General features: G+C 34.8%; 2 protein-coding genes across 2 annotated transcripts; one reads left to right on the top strand and one right to left on the bottom strand.

Annotated features, from left to right (window-relative positions):
• The first annotated feature begins 238 nt into the window (after nucleotides 1–238).
• LOC107739020 (tissue factor-like) lies at nucleotides 239–4386 on the top strand. Its single transcript, XM_016550983.1, has 6 exons — nucleotides 239–504; nucleotides 624–732; nucleotides 1571–1764; nucleotides 1850–2034; nucleotides 3083–3251; nucleotides 3660–4386. Exons 1-6 carry the CDS (start codon nucleotides 426–428, stop codon nucleotides 3803–3805), a joined length of 882 nt encoding a protein of 293 aa, XP_016406469.1. The 5' UTR covers nucleotides 239–425; the 3' UTR covers nucleotides 3806–4386.
• Nucleotides 4387–10173: 5787 nt separating this feature from the next.
• On the bottom strand, nucleotides 10174–20711 carry LOC107739019 (ATP-binding cassette sub-family D member 3-like). The gene is made up of 24 exons (XM_016550982.1): nucleotides 20530–20711; nucleotides 19989–20022; nucleotides 19683–19784; nucleotides 18781–18869; nucleotides 18233–18302; nucleotides 17860–17957; nucleotides 16697–16820; nucleotides 16550–16606; nucleotides 16325–16467; nucleotides 16172–16241; nucleotides 15628–15697; nucleotides 15441–15538; nucleotides 15256–15347; nucleotides 15061–15152; nucleotides 14901–14967; nucleotides 14742–14805; nucleotides 13432–13509; nucleotides 13258–13323; nucleotides 13061–13150; nucleotides 12820–12939; nucleotides 11434–11538; nucleotides 11279–11335; nucleotides 11066–11193; nucleotides 10174–10832 (listed from the first exon to the last, which is right to left on the bottom strand). Exons 1-23 carry the CDS (start codon nucleotides 20637–20639, stop codon nucleotides 11116–11118), a joined length of 1974 nt encoding a protein of 657 aa, XP_016406468.1. The 5' UTR covers nucleotides 20640–20711; the 3' UTR covers nucleotides 10174–10832; nucleotides 11066–11115.
• Between the last annotated feature and the right edge of the window lie 15 nt (nucleotides 20712–20726).

Here is a 20726-nt window from a genome sequence, read left to right on the forward strand (position 1 = left end):
AACAGAAGTGAAACAAGTAGTATATATATATTAGGTCAGTTAGGTAGAGATATATATACATATATAAATAATTAAAATAAATAATGACATATTATTTAATAATTATATAATAAACTATTCCTTGCCTTTTAAACTTGCATTCTTTAAACGCTAAAGCTCTTTAGTCGTAATCAACTGTACGAGTATATATGTATGTGTATGTGCGTAAGTTACAGACCCACTTGTCCTAGAGGGCGGGGCTTCATGAGTGTCACTGCAATCACGATTGGAATCTGGCTGGTTTTTCTGCGCTCACACACACAATAAGGAGGACTTCATAAGCCACTTGGGACGAGGTTTCACCTTCATTTTTATCCTACCTGGTAAAAAGAGTTTTACTTGGTCTTCGTACTGAAATTGGATTAGTATTTTCGCCTGGGGACAGTATGGAAAGTAACAGGCAAACGAAATGTGGCATGCTTGAATTGGCGCTGGGTTTTTTTTTCATGAGCTCTTGCGCCTCAGGTAAGTCACGTACCTGTGCCGTAATGATTGAATGTGTTATTCAGTTTGTTAACCAGTTATTTGAAAGCATTTCTATCGTTCTAACAATGTATTGTTTCATTTGCTTTTCTGTTTCATAGAAATCTTTCCAAAAGCACAGAACGTAGCCTGGTCCTCTGTCAATTTTAAATCCATGTTAACATGGAGCCCAAAACCAACGAATTATTCCTACACTGTTGAATTTTCAGAGTAAGTCGTCATTTTTTTGTTATTATAATACACTTAGTAGTCAGGTTGTATATTATTACCTTTATTGTCTTGAATGCAGTATCAGAGTTATGAAAAATGTGCTAGAATTAGTAAATACACCCATTCAGGTTCAATTAAAAAAATCTAATTTATTACAACGCTTTAAAAGATATTGTTTCAATAATAATGAAAAGGGTCTAAATCTGTTACAGTTTCTTCTTGCAGGCTTATATAAAGTAAAATGTACAGTATGTACAGATGAGCTTCATACGTTGCATAGGATATGTTTTATTGAAATACAATAGTGAAAAGACTCCGTTTGCCTTGGCTGGTATCTAATATTACTTAGATCATATTGATTCTGCCCAATCAAGTCATAATTCATTGATTATATCAAAAGGTTTCTCACTGTGTAATCTGAAAAGGGCCATAAACTGATAAAGGTGCATAGTGTATGGGCAATAAAAGTGTATTATGTATTTTGTTTCTATTGTTTTTAACTTAATTGCTACTCAATCTTCTAACAATTTCCATCAGTAATTTAATTAAAAGTGCATTGCATTATCTCTGCAGGTTGTAACAGACCATTTAACTTGATTTGATTTAAATGCTAGTGGGTTTAGATACGCTTTTATTAATATTTAAAGCATTAGAACCTTTATGAACAAAAAGCTCTGTATTAATCTCTCACATGAGGCAGATTTGGCAACTCTTGCATAGTTCCACACCCAGGACTTGTTACAGCAGGCACCAACCTGTCACTTTTTTCTCATGTAATATAATTGATAATTTCCAAATTATTTCTTTACAATCTAAATGTCTGTGTAAATGACTGTAGACTCGGCCAGGACAGAGAACGGACGCCGCACTGTATCAGGACGATGGAACCTGAATGCGACCTGACTGCAGAGTTAAAAAACCTGAAGGCCTATTACAGCGCTGACATCCTGTCTGAACCCATGCGGGGCATCTCCTCCGATTTGATTGAGTTCCCTCATGTCAGATCGGAGAAATTCTCCCCTTACTATGACAGTCAGTATCTTTCACAACCACCTTTATTTAATGACAAAAAGATATTGAACCATTATAAAGATCTTCTGCTTTGATTCTCTTTCAGCTGCCATTGGCAGGCCAGAGTTTAAAATAGAAGTAAGCAGCGACAAAAGGAAGATGACGCTGCACGTAACGGACGTCCCCACAGCTCTCTTTAATGAGGATAACAAGAGACTGAATATTCGGGATGTTTTCGGAGACAACCTGCAGTATAAGGTTACCTACAGGAAAGCCAAGAGCACAGGAAAGGTTAGTGTTGTCTGTAATCTTACTTTTGTCTTATCTTATTTAATAAGCAGTAAACAGACTTTTCTGAGCTCTTTCACCACTTTTTAAAGTCTAAAGTACTATCCTGACTTATAGTATGAAACATCTTCAAAGTTGTAAATAAAACAAAGATTACTGAGGTATGTTTTACAAGAAAATGCTATTTCAGTCTTTCTTCTTCAGATGTACATGTTTAATTCAATGTGTTACTGTTTGTTTGTAAAATTTACTAGCAATTTCTGAGTGAAAATTGTTCCAAGTAATTCCCTCACCTTTTTTTTTTCAACTAAATAATAAACATATAGTCAATTGTTGTCATTTTTTGCAGGTAGAGACTCAAAGTTTTTTCTTTCACAAATAACATTTGTTTTTAACTTAAAGGGTAATTATAGTTCTAATTAAAAATTTGACAATTTAAAAATATTTATTTTATTCACCATGAGATCACAAATATATGCCACAATACAAAAATATGCCAAAAAGTACCATTCAGAAGATTTCAGAAAGATTTTAAAAAGAAATTGATACCTTTATTCAGCAAAGATGCAATAAATTGATCAAAACTGACTGTAAAGACAGTTATAATGTTACAAAATATTTATATTTACATTATTAACATGCTGATTTAAATGCTGCTGTTTTGAATTTCTATTCATCAAAGAATTCTAGGGAAAAAAATCAGTTTTCACAAAAAAGGCAGCACAACTTTCATCACTGATAATAATAATAAATGTTTCTTGAGCAGCAAGTCAGCATATTAGAATGATTTCTGAAGGATCATGTGACACTGAAGACTGGAGTAATGATGCTGAAAATTCAGCTTTGCATCACAGGAATAAATTACATTTTAGAATATATTAAAATAGAAAACATTTATTTTAAATTGTCATACTGTTTCACAATATTACTGTTAATAAATGCATAAATAAATGCAACCGTGGTGAGAATAAGCGACATTAAAACATTTTTAAAAATCTTAATTATTGCAAACTTTATATGTTAAACATATTTTATGTGTTTGCCTCTTCAGAAAGAGAAGATCAGTAAAAGCAGCATCATTGAGCTGACAGATTTGGACCGAGGAGTGAGTTACTGTTTTTACGTTCAGGCTTTCCTACCCTTTCGCGTTCTAGACAAACAACACGGGGAGATCAGCAACTACCAGTGCTCACCAGAAGACAACACATCTATCTTTGAAGGTAATGCTTTCACTTTTTTACACTAAAACATGGTCTGTCAGGGATTTTCAGCACAACAATCCCAGGAAATGCAAACGTTGGGAATTTTGTCTGATAGAGTGTGAATCATTTTCCCAAAATAGACACTCTCCCCTGATCTGGACTCTCGCTGTAACACATGAAGTGTCGGAGAGCTGATATAGTATCATATCAGAGATTTATATGGACTCTATGAATGTGTGATTCACAGAGACATTTAATGCAACCGATAGCACTCATAATTGATAAGAAATGTGTCCGTCGGGTGGATTGTAAATGAATCATCACAGCGTCTAGGGACCAATAGAGCTGCAAAATTCCTGCGGTGTCCATCAAACTCATTAAATCAAGTGTTGTGACCTTAATGACGATGATGTAATGTTTTTGCAGAGTACGGCGTGGGTGTCATCGCTGGAGCCATTCTTATTATCATTTTGGCAATAACAACAATCATTATTGTCATCGTGATGTGCTGCAGACGAAGAAAGAGAGCAAAAAACACAGGAAAAGAGGGATTAGCACTGAACGGTGTGTGAGGAGTGTGGATGCTCTGTTTGGTAGATCTAAATTGGACTCTCCCTTAGGGAGGATGGCGTCCCGTTCTACTAGAAAACAGTGGGAAAATTGTGTTTCTGTGAAACCTCAAACTGTAGATATGTTAGACATGTTATTTAGCAAGACAAGACCTTTATACTGTCAGGTGGTGGGTTCTTTAGTCTGGCACTGAAGTGTACTGTATAAACATTTTTAGAAGCACTGCCTAATTTCATCTACTTTCTAACAAATGGAAATACTGTATGGTTTATGATGGGTTTTTTATTGTATGCACTTGGGAGAATCAAAATCGGAGCACATTTTATGAAATGAAAGAACACTAATTTATTTTTTTAGCTATTAATGTGGTAAACTGTATTTGTTTTTAAAGTATTTTTGTGACAGCAAAACGTTTTGTTAAGTTTTAGCACATTGCAACTGTACATGGCTAACCAGCAATCATAAAATAATGTTAAATCTGGTTTATTGTTGTCATTTTGATAAACTTTATAATTGTACTACAAACCTGTGAATCCAGTAGGAATGGTACTGATTTTTTTTTTTGTAAATAAAACTGTTATATATACAAAACTGCACATGTGTCATTATATTTCATATTATGTTTCATATTGATTCATCAAACTCATTTAAAGAAGACATATTATGCCCCTTTTTACAATATGTAATATAAGTCATAGTGTCCCCAGAATATGGAAGTTTGTGAAGTTGTCTGTGAAGTTTCAGCTCAAAATACTCCACAGATCATTTATTATATCATTTTGAAAATGCCTATTTTGAAGACTTAAACTACTTCAGTCTGTGTGCATTGAATTTATTTAATACACGAGTTTCACAATTTGAGTTGAATTACTGAAATAAATGAACTTTTCCACGACATTCTAATTTATTGAGATGCACCTGTATATATATTAGATCCTTGGTCTTTTGAATCACATCCCATCTGACTGCAAACTCACATTTGCAACTTAAATAAAATATCTTTTATAAATAGTTTTTGTCTATACAAATTCCAAGACCAGTGCACTATATTTTCCAATAATCAGCAATAAAAACGTTTTATTTTTGTACATAGCAAGATAAACAGACATTTAAAAAAAAAAAAACTGGTAAAACTAAATTAAAATGTACATACACGTACACAAAGAATTGTTGGTGCAATTAGAAAGAACTTTTGGCAAAGTGACTGATGTGTTCATTGAGAGCAGACTGGGGCAAATGTTATAATGACGTCAAAAGTTGGACTTTGCGTTTTGGGACGGATGTCTGGTACACACACTTCCCGTCTTCCTGGATGTAATTTATCAACATCTCACTTGTGTTGACTTCAAAGTACACAAACGCTCCTGTCGTCTGATTGACTGCGTTGGAGAACAGCTGCCATGACGACGGGAAGCTGTTTTTGTGGTCAGTGTAAATTTCCGCATTAACTCCAGTTCCGCTGACAACGTATGAACTTCCATCGTCTTCTCTGATAAACTGATGAAAAAGAAAACATTTTTAAAAAACAAAGTTTATAGTTCAATTGCATGATGCTGATGTTTTAGTACCCATTAAATACACTATTAAGGCTTTAATAAATTTGTAAAAAAAACAAAAAAGTAATAATCCCCCCAAAATTAATAGCTGAAAATGTATGCACCCTCAAGCCTTCCTATATGTAGATGAGTTTGATTTTTTTTTTTTTCATCAGAACAGATTTGGAGAAATTTAGCATTACATCACTTGCTCACAAATGGATCCTCTGCAGTGAATGGGTGCCGTCAGAATGAGAGTCCAAACAGCTGAGAAAAACATCACAATAATCCACACAAGTAATCCACACAACTCCAGTACATCAATTAATGTCTTGTAAAATGAAAAGCTGCATGTTTGTAAGAAACAAATCCATAATTTAGACTTTTTAACTTTAAACCGTTGCTTCTGGCCAAATTATCTGTCCATAATCCATAATAAAACTTCCTCCAGTGAAAAGTCCATTCCCTGTTGTCCTCTCACATAAATCCACCAACATATTTGTTTAGAACTGTTCTATTTTCTTTTGTAAATGGTGCCTGATGTGTGCATTTTTCTCTCCTGATTCAGATGAGTTGACTTTTTCACTGGAGAAAGCAATATTATTGTTAGAGGACTCGTATTTTAGCAGGAAGCAACAGTTTCAGTTGATAACACACAACTTTTCACTTCACAAGACATTGATGGACTGGAGTCATGTGGGTTGCTTGTGGATTATTGTGATGTTTTTATCAGCTGTTTGGACTCTCATTCTGACGGCACCCATTCACCGCAGAGGATCCATTGCTGAGCAAATGATGTAATGCTAAATTTCTCCAAATCTGTTCTGATGAACAAACAAACTCATCTACATCTTGGATGGCCTGAGGGTGAGTAAATTTTCAGAAAATGTAAATTTTTTGGGGTGAACCTTTAAAGGGGTCATATGATGCGATTTCATTTTTTCTTTTCTCTTTGGAGTGTTACAAGCTCTTGGTGCATAAAGAAGATCTGTAAAGTTGTAAAGACTAAAGTCTCAAATCCAAAGAGACTGATATGGCCAAAAAGTAGGAAGAGAGAGAAATTCTGATAGCTTGTAATGTAAATCAGTGAGATCTTTATAACCATATAGCAGACTATTTACATAAAATACACATACATATCAGTTGCCACACAATACCTTTCAATAAAATGTCTTAATAAGATGATATTTAAATGCTTTTGTGATCAAATATTCATAAAAAGCCTGATGTATCATTTGATACTCACATTTTAGCATGTTTTTCTAAAAAAATTATGTATGGGTAATCAAGTAAACCTAAATTGCTTCAATCCAGTACGTGTTAATATTGAAATATTAATAGAAATATATAAGTTATTCTTACATTTACTTTCTAAGATTTTGCGTCAAAAAGAAACCTCAAAGTGGACACTTTTACAGTTATTCTAAAAGGCCTTTTACTTGCTAAAAAAAAAGCATAACGTATCAATCAGACGACATAAGGCAAGTTTTTTTTAGCAAAGTTTTGATCACGTTTAGGCCTTAGAAATTCATGTATCAATAGATTTGAAACATTTCTTCTTCGTGCTGCTCAGAAAGCAAAGCAGCATTCACGACTGCAATGACATAAGGGTGAGTAAACAATGACAGATTTCATTTTTGAGTGAACTATCGCTTTAAGAGCTGGGCATATTTTTATTATGGAATGCCTGGAGTGTTTTCCAGCTCATATCTGGGATTTAGGAGGATGTGATTGTGGATCGGTGAAGAAGTGAGAGAGAATAAGTGAAAGAATGTGACAATGGAGATATGAAAGTACCATGGTATTGCCAAATGATACCATCACAGTACTTTTTGTAAGGGATGTAAATGCACAAGATATTATCATGGTATAAAATATATCAAAGCACTATGGTATTACCATCTGGACCCTCGTAATGTAGAATGGTACTTTTTGTTATTTATTTATTTATTTAATTAATTTTTATAAATGTGTTTAGGCTTTTAATAACAATTATCACAGTTACATTTATCTAAATATGGTGATGAGGATCCATCCTTGGTTTTACTTGTGTTTACTAAATGCAACAGGTAAACCATATAAAAATACCATAAAATAAAATATTGTACCCTGGTCCTTTATATTTTATTTTATTTTATTTGTGGTGACTGATTAGGAGTAATCCAGTTTTACTTATGAATAAGGCAAAAGCTTTATTGTATTCTGTTCTTCTGCCACTAGAGGGACCAATTCATCACACTGACTATATCAGGTGAGCAGAGAGTGTGAAGACAGTTCACTGAGCTGAAGTACCCTTTATTTTATTTTATTTTATTTATTTTTTTATTTTATTTTATTTTATAAATGTGTTTAGACTTTTAAAAACAATTTTCATAGTTACATTGATCTAAATATGGTGATGAGGATCCATCCTTGGTTTTACTTGTGTTTACTAAATGCAACAGGTAAACCATATAAAAATACCATAAAATAAAATATTGTACCCTGGTCCTTTATATTTTATTTTATTTTATTTGTGGTGACTGATTAGGAGTAATCCAGTTTTACTTATGAATAAGGCAAAAGCTTTATTGTATTCTGTTCTTCTGCCACTAGAGGGACCAATTCATCACACTGACTATATCAGGTGAGCAGAGAGTGTGAAGACAGTTCACTGAGCTGAAGTACCCTGCACACTATCACCGTCTGCTCTTTAACCTGTCTGACCCTGGTTACATCATCAAAATTTGAAGCTGTACTGCCAGTTATACACATTAACATGAGAAAACTCTACATTTTGCATGACAGATCCCTCAAAACGGTTTGTGCAAATTTCACAAGCACTTAAGACAGAAATTTAGGAGGAGATGAATCACACAACTGACTTAACCTGGCGTTCACCTTAAAGCGGGTGTCATCTATGTCTCTGACCCCGCTGAAGTAGAAATGATCTCCAAGACTGAGGACAAAGTCCAGCCCTGAGCTCTCAGCGATTCTGCCCAGTTCATTGGCCGTGTCGAACTCATGCGGTGTGTAGTATGGGTATATAGGAAGTCCACCCCAGTCTCCAATACCAACAAACTTCAGAGAAGCTGAAGAGAAACAAAACATGTAGATATAGAGTTTATATCAATGCATATTCAACAGACTCAAAGTGAACTCATTTCCCACTTGATCACATGAAAAATTCTTACTGAACTGGTTTGTCTGCACTAGTAATCATGTGGCCAGATATGTTTACACTTCCTTAAAGATTATAATAATACAGATCATAAAGAAAATACATCAGAAATAGTCTACCTTGTTCATTCGCCTGACATGTTGTGTAGAGCGTCTGAAGGCAGGAGATAAGAAGGAAGGCCAACCACGCCATATCATGCCTTCAGACGGCTGATCTGATCCTGGAAACGCTCACAGTGTAAAGTGAAGTTACAGGTTTGAGAGTCACTCAGACACTGACAAGCCACAAACAGCTTAACACTCAATTCTCTGCACCTAAAAGGAAACTACTTGTGGTTTATGACAAGCTTCCTGTATTGAGCTCAGAATGAAAGAATGAAGCACATGATGGCCAACGTTCACCGGTTTACAAAGTAAACAAATGAATGTTATTATCGGCTATCAGAAAAAAAAGAGCTTAGAAATACAATCCAACAATAACAACCATTACTACTACTATATTAGTTGTTGCTGTAAATAATTTACAATTTGAATAATTTTATAATAATTTATATATATATGTGTTATATAATTATTACTATTATTATTTTTATTTTTTTAATAACATGATCAGCTACCAAACAACATGTTCATAAAAATAATTGTTATTGTAATTATTAAATAATTCAAAATTTTTCTCACACACATCTCTCTCTCTCTCTCTCTATCTGTGTCTCTCTCTCTCTCTCTCTCTCTCTGTCTGTCTCCGAGTGTTTGTTTATATGTTCCAAGTGATCTACAAACAACATAACTGTTGACTTTCTTCTTCTCTATAATAATTAAGCCATTTTGGGAAATGAGCATGATCAAACATATTGTGGAGTGGAATCTGGGTCGGGGCAGACTATAGATTCTTACACTACAGTACAAAACAAATGCAGTGCCAGTGTGCAGTGAATGTGATGGTATCAGATGTTAATACCACACTGATATATACCATTGTACTAAAGAATTACTATATACACTTCCGGTCAAAAGAATGATTTCTGAAGGATCATGTGACACTGAAGACTGGATTAATGATGCTGAAAATTTACCTTTTCCACGGCATTAAAATATATTTAAATAGAAAACATTTCACAATATTACTGTTTTTACTGTATTTTTGGTCAAATAAATGCAGCCTTGGTGAGCATAAGAGACTTCAAAAAATATTAATTCTTCCACACCTTTGACTGGTAGTCTCCATGTGCAATGATGTTTGCATGGTAATGTCATAATTCTTAGTATTTGTTAAGGACAAAGACTTTTAAACCAATAAAATGGGATGGACTGTAGTTTGAAACAATGTACAGTGATTCAGGTAAATCCAAAATAGCAAATGGAATTTCTCAATCACTTTTGGCCAATAGGACATCCGAGTTTGTGTTTTACCACCTTTGGTCAAGAACAGGTGACTAGAGACATTAAAAATACTTTGTCATGTGGAGGGTGAAAGGTCAAAGCAGTGTCTAATCTAAATGACCTTTCACTTACATTTGAAGTGTGTTAAAGTTCAACATTCATCTTTTCAAAGATTTCCTAAAGTAACCATAATGTGCAATAAACCAGTCCAACTGAATTCACACTCTCCTGAAATCATCAACACAATCTATAACCATTTCTTCAAGATAAAAAAAGAGCACTAACAGACTTCATAGTATCAATACCTCCTTTTTTTAATGAAAACATACAGCAAAGTGGTTCATTTGCTCAATGTGTGAAGTGCTACAACAATGTCTCTTACAGTTCTTACACACAACAACCGTTCCTGATTCCTTCCACATCAAGAAATGCCAACAGTGCTGGAGTAAACAAGTGCATGGGCAACTTCTCATCGATTACAGACACCAAACGGTTGTACAAGGCTTCCTGGTTTTCCAAATTACCATACCAGGTAAAGTGCACCATAAAAACAACTCGCACACATACAGACCACCCAACCATGCTGCAGTGAGCACGAAAGGCCACTTAGTAGCTTAAAGAAAGACTTAGCTGATGAGGAAAAAGGCAATATTAAATCATTATCGTGTATCTAACGCCAGGTGGCACTGATTTGTGTGAGCCTATACAGACAAATTTCATTTATTAAACAAATTAGTGCACAGACACAAGACGTATTTCCTTGGTATACGCTCTCAAGCGTACTTAACGGATGTCCTACAAATTGGACTGCTTAAATTACAAAATTATATACAATCACTGAGGACAAAAGTAGTGTTAATAAATCTCTAAACACAATTTCATCCCAAAAAGGTTATGACCATTAAAAACAAACTCCTAGATTAGGTTGGCAGGTGACTCCTTAAAGGGACAGTTCACCCAAAAATGAAAATGTTACTCATTTACTCACCCTCAAGTTATTCGAAACACAAAAGAAGATCATTTTAAAGAATGTTGGTAACCAAACAGTTTCCATTGACTTCCATAGTATGGAAAAATACTATGGCTACCGTCAACAGCTACCTTATTTTGGTTTCAACAGAAGAAAGAGTCAATTGTGACAGAATTGTAATTTTTGGGTGAACTGTCCCTTTAAGAAGTGAACAGTTAGGGACCCTCACTAGGGCCGCTGATAGTATAGTGCTGTTGTTTTTCCTCTAAGAGCCGAACTCCACAGTTTCAGGGGTGATGAGTTTGAATTCATAGTTTCCTCTGCCGTCCATATGGAGGTAGTACTGGAAAGAAGAAAGGACATTTTGTGATTAAGTATACGGTTAATGTTGGTAAAAATTGATGATGGGAAAGCAGCGCTGATCTCACCTCATGATGCTTCCACAAGGACTTTCTGTGAGAGACTGTGAACAGGGTGATGCCAACCTGAGGAACAAGAAGAATAAACCACACATGAAGAGAAATTTCAGCAAAATACACTGAAATATGATGAGAAAGTCTCTTTAGGATAGAGAAATGCGCACCTTTCTGCAGTGACTGTAGATGTAATCCTCCACATCTACGCTCACGGCACTGGTGCACTCATCCAGGATGGCAAACTGGGGCTTGTGGTAGAAGAGCCTGGCCATCTATGAAAAAAACAAAACATCTATGAATTCTCATTTATAAGCATACAAATGTAATTTGCATAATATTGACAATAAAATGCTGCAGAGTTTAGTGGAAATCCATGTGGGATTTGTCCTATAATATCTGAATTGGTCTGTGTTTGATGTTAAATATACACTACAGTTCAAGATTCAGTTTTAGAATTGTATTATATTTATTATTCATTCAGCAAGAATACTTTTATATATTTTATAAATAGTGACAGTATAATGTTGCAAATGATTTCAGTTTCAAATAAATGCTTTTCTTTTGAACTTTTTTTTAAACAAAAAAATCCTGATATTATGAAGCAAAACCTTTTGAAATAAAATAATAATGATAAATGTTTCTTGAGCAGTAAATCAGTATATTAGAATGATTTCTGAAGGATCATGCGACACTGAAGACTGGAGTAATGATGCTGAACATTCAGCTTTGCAACATTGGAATATAATTCCTACATTTTAAAATCTATTAAAATAGAACAATTGTGATTTTAAATAGTTCTATTTTACAATATTACTGTTTTTTTACTGCTTTGATCAAATAAATGCAGCCGTTGTGAGTAGAAGAGACTTTAAACATTAAAAAAATCTTGACCATAAACTATTGAATGGTAGTGTATATGAGGACCAATATTTTGGACCAATCAGATTTCAGTGAGGCCGGGGCTACGCATTGGAAACCAAGTGACCTTATAAAATGCAGCGTCACTCATTGCGGGTTGGCAAGGAAAAAATAAAATGGATGATATCATGGTTTTATGAAACAATATCTGTTTTTTTTATCAGGTTAGGAAGAGTTAACGTCATTTCAGCATTACTGGAATTATTGTAGATCCAAAGAACTCTTTATACATGTTAGAGAAACTCTGACCTCTCCCACTTGACTGCTGTAATGTCATGTAAAAACCACAAAACTATTGAAAACAAATGACAAATTAAAATAGAAATTTTCTGAGCTCATGGATGGGAAATCTCTAATTTGTTTTCTTATACCTACGGTAATTCTGATGATTCCAACATGATGTGACTCAGTCTAAGTGCGGACGTGCAATGACATTGTAAAAGATCTGGGTTTTAACACAAATTGTGGTGAAGTGGTTCAAAAACTGGATGTTAACGAGACAACAACGTAGCCCTTATCAGTGCCACTGACTTCTGCTTGTCCCATGAGAACTGCTCCTGCAGTTACTGTAAGTCATTTAGCATTACTGTACGTGTATGGGACTTTCTTTGCGTTTGTTAAACATGTCTGTTTACCGCCATTCTCTGCTTCTCTCCTCCACTGAGCACATCCATCCAGTCCTGAACCATGTCCCACGACCCCTCTCTCTCCAAAATGTGTCCTAACTGGACATTATCCAGGTATTCCTTCAGTACCTGCCACAAAAAAACAGGTGGATGGAATGAAAATGGATTATTATGAAATAAATATAGGTGGATCTGCACATGTTAAAGGGTTTTTAGAACATTTCAGATTTAAAAAACTAGTTTATAGTACCTGGTCAGAGATGCCTTTCTTCCTTTGGTCCTCATGGGTGTCTGGGTAGATCACCTGATCCCTCAGTGTGCCGAGGGTCATGTAAGGCCTCTGAAAACAGACAAAAAAGGCAAGTTATTCAGCTGTTGTGGACCATTCAGATGTTCTGCCATGGGTAAAGTGGGTTTTGTGTTGTAAAAATCAGGTTAAAGTTTCACCTGAGGGACGTAGAAGAGCTTCCCCCTCTCTGGTTTCGTCAAACTCCCACCAAACAGTGGCCACAACTAGAGAGAGGCCGAAGACCCAACATTTAACAGATAAAATGGAAGAATTTTCACCGAGAACTAGGAACGAGGGCAGAATTTCAGTCTGAGTATCACAGATGTGCTCACCTCTCCAAGAACCCGGAAAAGTGAACTCTTTCCACACCCGTTGGGACCACACACCAAAACATTGGTTCCGGATTTCACCTTTAAAGAGCAATACACAAATAAGATGAGCGCACACACATTAACATAATTCGAACAGAAATGGAAGCCCGTTTCCATCCCGACTAAAAAGTAAACAAGGTTATTGTGAAAAAGTTCACAAAGTCGCAATTGCAATATATAAAGTCATAATCATTAAATATACTATGGAAGCCATAGTATAGCCAGAGTTTAAATCTCGCAATTCTGACTTGTTTTCTCAGAATTGTGAGATATAAACTCGCAATTGCGAGAAATAAATTCAGAATAGCGAGATATACCTCGCAACTGACTTTTTTCTTGTAATTCTGACTACTTTTATCAGAATTGTGAGAAATAAACTCGCAAATGCAATATTTTCCAATTATGAGGGGGAAAAAAAAACTATTTTTTTTACAATTGCAGGTTAATATCTTGCGATTTACTTTTTTCTTCGCAATTTGGACTTCTTTTCTATTAACGCAATTCTGACTTTATAACATGCAATTGAGAAAAGTCAGAACTGTGAGATAAAAATTTGCAATTACCTTTTTTTTTTTTTTTTTTTACATTTTTTATTCAGTGGCGGAAATGGGCTTCCATAATATAGTCGCAATTGCGAAAAAAGTTGCAAATGCGAGAAGCAAGTCCACAATTGTGAGAAACAAATATTAGTTGCAAATTTTAGATACAGAGATGCAATTATGAGAAAAAGATGCAAATGAGAAAGAAAAAAAAATTATTAAAAAAATTACAATATGAGAAATAAAGTTGCAATAATGAAAAACAAGGTCACAATTGCAGGATGTAAAGCTGCAATTTTGAAAAAGTTGAAAATGTGGGATATAAAATCATATTGTGAAAAAAGTCGCAAATGTGAGATATTAAACAAAAATCACTGAGAAACAAATTTGCAATAATGAAAAACAAATTACAAATGAAAAAGAATAAATGAAACAACGTCGCACTTATCAGAAAAATATGAATATGTGAGAAATGAAATCACACGGTGAGAAACAAAGTTACAATAGGAAAAAATAAAAGGCACAACTGTGTTAATCTAAGCCGCAATTCTGAGAAACAGTTGTGAGATTTAAAATAAGCAAAAAAAAATTGCAAGTTGCAAGCAACTGCAAAAAGTATTTCAGAAAACCTCTGATATGCAGATATAAAAGGCGCAAGACATAAGGGTCAAAATTGTGAGACATTAAGAATTTCTATTCCATTTATTGTCAGTGTATAAATAATAAACACACCTCAAAACACAGATCTCTGATCAGAATGTCTCCATTAGGTGTAGCCAGGGGCGTGTGATCAAACCTGATGAGAAATTACATATTAAACTTAGCATAGTTGTTTCTCCTAACAGTGAAGCACTCAATCTGAGATAAAGGACTGAAGGAAGCTGCTCTTACTTGATGATATTGTCTACATTGATGATTCTTCCACTTCCAGGTATCAGTGTGAGCTTTTCGGAAGCATCTGTTCATAAAAAAACATGAAAATAAATTTTTAAAAACCAATTACATAGCTCTTTGAAGTTTGTTTTGGATTTCAAGAGTCTCTGAAGCTCACCCTTCTCTGACTGAGACACCATGGTGCGTTCGTATTTCCCAGAATTCAGCTCTTTCAGGACCTTCATGAGCTCAGTGATGCGAGCGGTGAAGCTGAAGTGAAAAACAAACTCATTTTATAGCATCGAATGTACCAAGTTTTAATTAAATGGCAAGTAACCATGGTGCAAGGTGATGAGGATGTGTGAACTTTTACCCTGACAGTCGCGTCATTTCTCTGCCTGCAAGGACGATTCTGCCCAACGCCTGTGACATACGCAGCAGCATACGGCCGCTCTGGTAGTAGTCCTTCAGAAGAACATGTCAAGATTTAAATGCATTGTAAAAACAATTGAGGGCCACTAACTAGGAATAATCGTGATATCAGGAGTGAAGTTTTACCTCCAGCAGTTCAGCATGTGAGCTGGTCAGATGTCGAGGATGAGATAAATCAAGGAAAGGACGACTGACGACTAAATACCCAACAACGGTAGCGAAATCTGGAACAAGACAGAACAATTTAGCCATCTTTTACTGCCCATGATCATGTATTTTTTTATTTAGGGAAGATAATGAAACGTCCTCTTACACTTGGCAATAATGCTATCCACCATTCCCATGGAGAAACGGAAGATGATGAAATTGTGCAGATGATCGACCTGCAAACAAACTCAGATATCAAGATGCAAACCTATATTACAAAGGTTATAGATTACTGGCCAATATTAGAGTATTGGCTATTTAATTGTATATGCACATGTATTTTTATTACCTTTAATACTTTAATTACTTTTAATTTCATCTACTTTTATTACGTTTTTAGATTACCTTTGCCACAAAATTAATTAAAAAGACACACTAATAATTGAATAACACTGTTAAATGTAATCAAAATAAACATTAATTTGTCATAATGTACATTATAACGTTGTAATGCCTAAATTCACTTGCAATTTAAAATGAATCATATTAGTCCAGTTTTATTTTTATCTTATTTAGGTAAAATAGTATACATTTAAATATCGGCCATTTATCAGCAAAATAATTATTGGCTTATCTGTAATTTATCAGTAAATACTGATGCAACCCTTTTGATAATAAACACTCACATATTTGTACAGTCATATACTCACCAGTTTCCTGAAGGTTGAATGAATTGTCTGTTTCTCCCTTACATTTCCATTGTAGAAGGCGATCTCTTCACTGGGAAGGAAATTATGACATGCATCAAAATTTGAGAAAAACAAAATTATAGTACAAAAACGCATACAAGTAAGACAAGTCACCTGTTTGTGATGAGACGAGAGTTGACGTATCGGTATTCTCCTTCGTACTTCTGTTCGGTCACTGTCATCTTACCGATAGGTCTACGTAGACGGGTCAGGAAGAGGCCGGAGATCAGCAGGTAGGCCATCATAGAAGCAGGACCCTGTGCAAAGAGTCCAAAAGATCCTCAAAATGTCCAATGGCATTGATCTACAGTTGATTTTTACAATGTCTTAAACTCTCACCTGAGCACCGATTGCTGTTGTCAATTTGAAAATGTATAAACCGATATCCAACAGGGGCTGGAGGGGGAAAAGCAAGAAGAACTTAGCAAATGCCGGGAAATATACTAAGAAAGTAAATTGGGTATTTTGGACAAAGGGGTGTCGTACCTTGCTGAGGTTGGAGTAAAGCTCCACCACACTGTTACAGAACCTTTCCACATCCTGTGTCAGCAGCTGATCTGCATTAGCAATGCGGTTATCCAGGTTTCCCATTTTGTAGAATGTATATCCCCTGTGAACCCAAAGATAGTGAGATTAGTAACTAGACTTTTGCGTTTTCTTCAGAAGGAATCACATTTCACAACAAATTCACTTTTTTCTCACTCAGAAAGAAAAAAAATGTCACCTCTGTTGAACAATCTGGTTCATACCATATCGGTTATCGGCCGATAGTAGTTGTTGTTTTTTAACATTTTAATAAAAAAATTTACTAAAAATATTTTATACATATTTTCATTAAAATTACCTTTGTACATAGTGCTCAGCTATTATTTTTAAGGCTAAAAATTTAAATGTAATCTTCAGCAGATCTTAAAATTAAAGTCTTACATACTTGCAGTTCTAAATAGTGAGTGATGCCTAAATTTAAAATAATAAATTAAAAATAATACTTTTTTTACACAAAATTATTTTCAATTTTAATATCAGCCATTAATCAGAATTTTAATGTCAATGCATCCATTTTAATAATTTGTATTTAAGCACATTATAACAAACAGCTAATCCAGTATGAGCAAATATAATAGTAATGCATTTTACTGAGTTTTCGTGAAGAATATTTGTGACCCTGGACCACAAAACCAGTCTTAAGTCGCTGGGGTATATTTTTAGTTATAGCCAAAAAACATTGTATGGGTCAAAATTATAGATTTTTCTTTTATACCAAAAATCATTAGGATATTAAGTAAAGATCATGTTCCATGAAGATATTTTGTAACTTTCCTGCCGTAAATATATCAAAACGTAATTTTTGATTAGTAATATGCATTGCTAAGAACTTCATTTGGACAACTTTAAAGGTGATTTTCTCAGTGTTTTGATTTTTTTGCACCCTCAGATTCCAGATATTCAAATAGTTGTATCTTGGCCAAATATTAATAATACAAGTATCTTGTCCTATCCTAACAAACCATACATCAATGGAAAGCTTTTTTATTCAGCTTTCAGATTATGTATAAATCTAATTTTCAAAAAATTGACCCTTATGACTGGTTTTGTGATCCAGGGTCACATTTCAGTTGGAATAATGTCATGGCAGTGATGGGCCTTACTTAAGGTACTCATCGTAGAGATGTTTGGTAAGTCTCACGCGAAAGCACAGCTTCAGTTCATTCAGGCCCAACTTCAGGAAGTTGTTCACCAGGGCGATCTAAAAGATTGAGATGCAGCCATTTACAAATCTGGATGTTTCCATAGCAACAACTTCAAACAATTCTTGCATGCTGCTCTCTTACTGATATTAAACAAACGCATTCTAGCCTCAGAGATGTTTCTATGTAAACAGGAAGCATATATTAGTTTGGTTGTTTGCTTAAGGTGGTTATTTGGAAGCAGTTTTAATTCAACAGTTTCGACAGTTAACATTCTCAGAACTCCTCTGACTATTAACATTAACTACCAACTTTGATAAAAGCAGAGACTTACAACTGGCATGGCCGTGATAAAGTTGAATAAGTACTTCTTGAAACCTTCAGTGGACCGACCAATGATCGCACTGCAAACCACAACATGCACACAAACACATGCAAACACGGTCAGAGTTAATACAGAAGCGAATAAACACTCATCCCGCTGGCCTGTCCTTCATGTGCATGAACAAAATGAACGCAAATGATTTTTGAGGAAGCACACATTAACAAAACACAAATGTGCATTTAAACTGCAGACCAGAGGAGATCTGAGAGGTGAGCATGTGAGGAAACACAATGGACTGGTTCAGTGATGTAAATCACATGACACATCTGTAACAATACATTAGTTTTCACAGCACATGAAGATACAGTAAATTACCCCAGGAATGACAGTCAGGTAGGAATAAAAGTGCCTCTTGAATAGTTTGATATCTCTGCTAATGATTCCACTGTTAAAATGTCAAAACAATCATACAATCAAATCACATTAAATCAATATTTAAATAAATGCTTGGCGTCTTTGCAAAGTGTAATAGTTTGAGATCTAGATCAATACGGTACCTTTCAATCATAGTGCCGTTCTGAATCATCCAGACGTCGCAATAGGTCCGAGTCACAAGCATAAATGCAATCAGGAGCAGGTACCATGTCTGTGACATACAAAAAAATAAAAATAAATAAATAGATAATGTGAAAAACCATAATGAGCTGAAATGCTTCGCTTTTATTTAGCAGATACACATGCACGTTATCCTATAAGTTTGGAGTTGATAAGTTTTTATGTTTTAGAACGAGGTTTCTAATGCTCACAAAGGCTGCAATTATTTGATCAAAAATGTAGTATGAACATTTATATTGTGAAATATTACTATTTAAAACAGCTGTTTTCATTTTGAATATGTTTTAATTAGATTTAATTTAATTCTCTGATGGCAAAACTGAATTTTCAGCATCATTACTCGAGTCTTCACTGTCACATGAAACTGTCACGGAAATCATACCAATATGCTGACTTGCTGCTAAACAAATATTATTATCGAATGTTGAAAACAGTTGTGCTGCTTAATATTTTTTGGGAAATTTCTTTGATAAATAGAAAGTTAAAAAGAATAGTGCATTTTTTTTTTTGCAACAATGTAAAAGTCTTACTGTAACTTTTGATCAATTTAATGCATTGCTGAATTAAAATAATTTATTTAAAAAAAAAATGTAGTGACTCCAGAAATTTGAATGGTAGTGTATAAAATGCATAATGTTTCAGTTCAGAAAAAAATGCACAAGAAAATGTGCTCTAAATAGCAACACCAAGTACAAAATCATGTTCTTGACTATGACATAAAGTAAAGGTGATTGGCTATTGAAAAAAGGGAAACTTTTTTATATTTTTAAATTTTTTTTTAATTTATTTATGCCTCACCCCAGCTTGCTGTTTCAGCAAGAACTTTCATGAAGTCAATTCTCACCTCTTTGCAGAAGAATCTCGGCACCATAATCCTGACGATCCGTGAGATCCGGATAAAAAAGAGCTTGTCCACAGCAGCTCTCTCTTTCTTGCCATCTTTCTGCTGGTTTTAAAACACAAGAAGTGTTGAAAGTCAAAGGAAACTCATGGAATATAGTCACAGCCAGATCTTTAACTAAATAGTCAAGATTGCAACTTATATATTACATTATTCATCTGACATTACATTAAAGCAACTTACACTGCATTCTGTGTGTATACAGTTTTTATCAGTTCATGCAGAGATCAATCAAAACATTTCTCTTACCTCACTGTTCAGATCATTTGAAGAACCCTTCTTCCTGTGGAGGATGATGAAATAAATATATTAATAATAATTACTACAGTACATCCAATAACATTCAATATGAAGCATTACATAAAAATGCTTGATGCTGAATCTTAAATCTAGAGAGTTCAAGGTGCAAATATGAATCATTCTTGACTATCATTCTTGAGTATAGAATTTTTGAATGCATACTGTAGCAGCATTTATCTAACAAAACACTGTCCTTTTATGAAAGAGTCCATTGTTGGATAGTGAGACTGCAACAAGCATAATAATGTTCAGTAAGCCTCATGTGGGTTTCAAGGACTGTATTTCATTACAAAGGATGAGTCTCAAAACCTAGTGAGGCACCTACCTACTGTACACTAGACTGTACACGCTCATTAGGTTTTGACACATGGCCATAATTTTGGCCATGCAGGACTCATTTTGCTGTAGTTGAACCGGGGTCACTCTGACACTGGACTTCATTTGTGATCTGATTTCATGCATTAGGTACTTTATATGTGTTTTCACATACCTGTTCAGTCCAGCGGATCTTCGTCTCTGCTTTAGGAAGTATAAAACGAGTAGGATGCCGCCAGCTACAGCGGAGTTCTTCGCTGTCAAGTACTTACTGACGGCCGCCATGTTTCCTACTGAGACGGCCGGAGAACAGCGGCGCACTCAAACCCGGAAAAGAGAGAGAGAGAGAGAGAGAGAGAGAGAGAGAGAGAG

The sequence above is a fragment of the Sinocyclocheilus rhinocerous genome, unplaced genomic scaffold (assembly GCF_001515625.1).
Source record: "Sinocyclocheilus rhinocerous isolate Xijiao unplaced genomic scaffold, SAMN03320098_v1.1 scaffold1697, whole genome shotgun sequence".
Taxonomy (NCBI): domain Eukaryota; kingdom Metazoa; phylum Chordata; class Actinopteri; order Cypriniformes; family Cyprinidae; genus Sinocyclocheilus; species Sinocyclocheilus rhinocerous.

Bases quoted from the DNA above. Each gene is read 5' to 3' on its own strand.
- LOC107739020 (XM_016550983.1), top strand. From the start codon at position 426: ATGGAAAGTAACAGGCAAACGAAATGTGGCATGCTTGAATTGGCGCTG. The intron at 1,765-1,849 runs GTCAGTATCTTT...ATTCTCTTTCAG, and splicing joins ATTCTCCCCTTACTATGACA to CTGCCATTGGCAGGCCAGAG. The intron at 2,035-3,082 runs GTTAGTGTTGTC...TTGCCTCTTCAG, and splicing joins AAGCCAAGAGCACAGGAAAG to AAAGAGAAGATCAGTAAAAG.
- LOC107739019 (XM_016550982.1), bottom strand. From the start codon at position 20,639: ATGGCGGCCGTCAGTAAGTACTTGACAGCGAAGAACTCCGCTGTAGCT. The intron at 16,607-16,696 runs GTACGACACCCC...TTCCCCCTCCAG, and splicing joins TTTACTCCAACCTCAGCAAG to CCCCTGTTGGATATCGGTTT. The intron at 13,324-13,431 runs GTGAGCACATCT...GCCTCTCTCTAG, and splicing joins TTTTCCGGGTTCTTGGAGAG to TTGTGGCCACTGTTTGGTGG.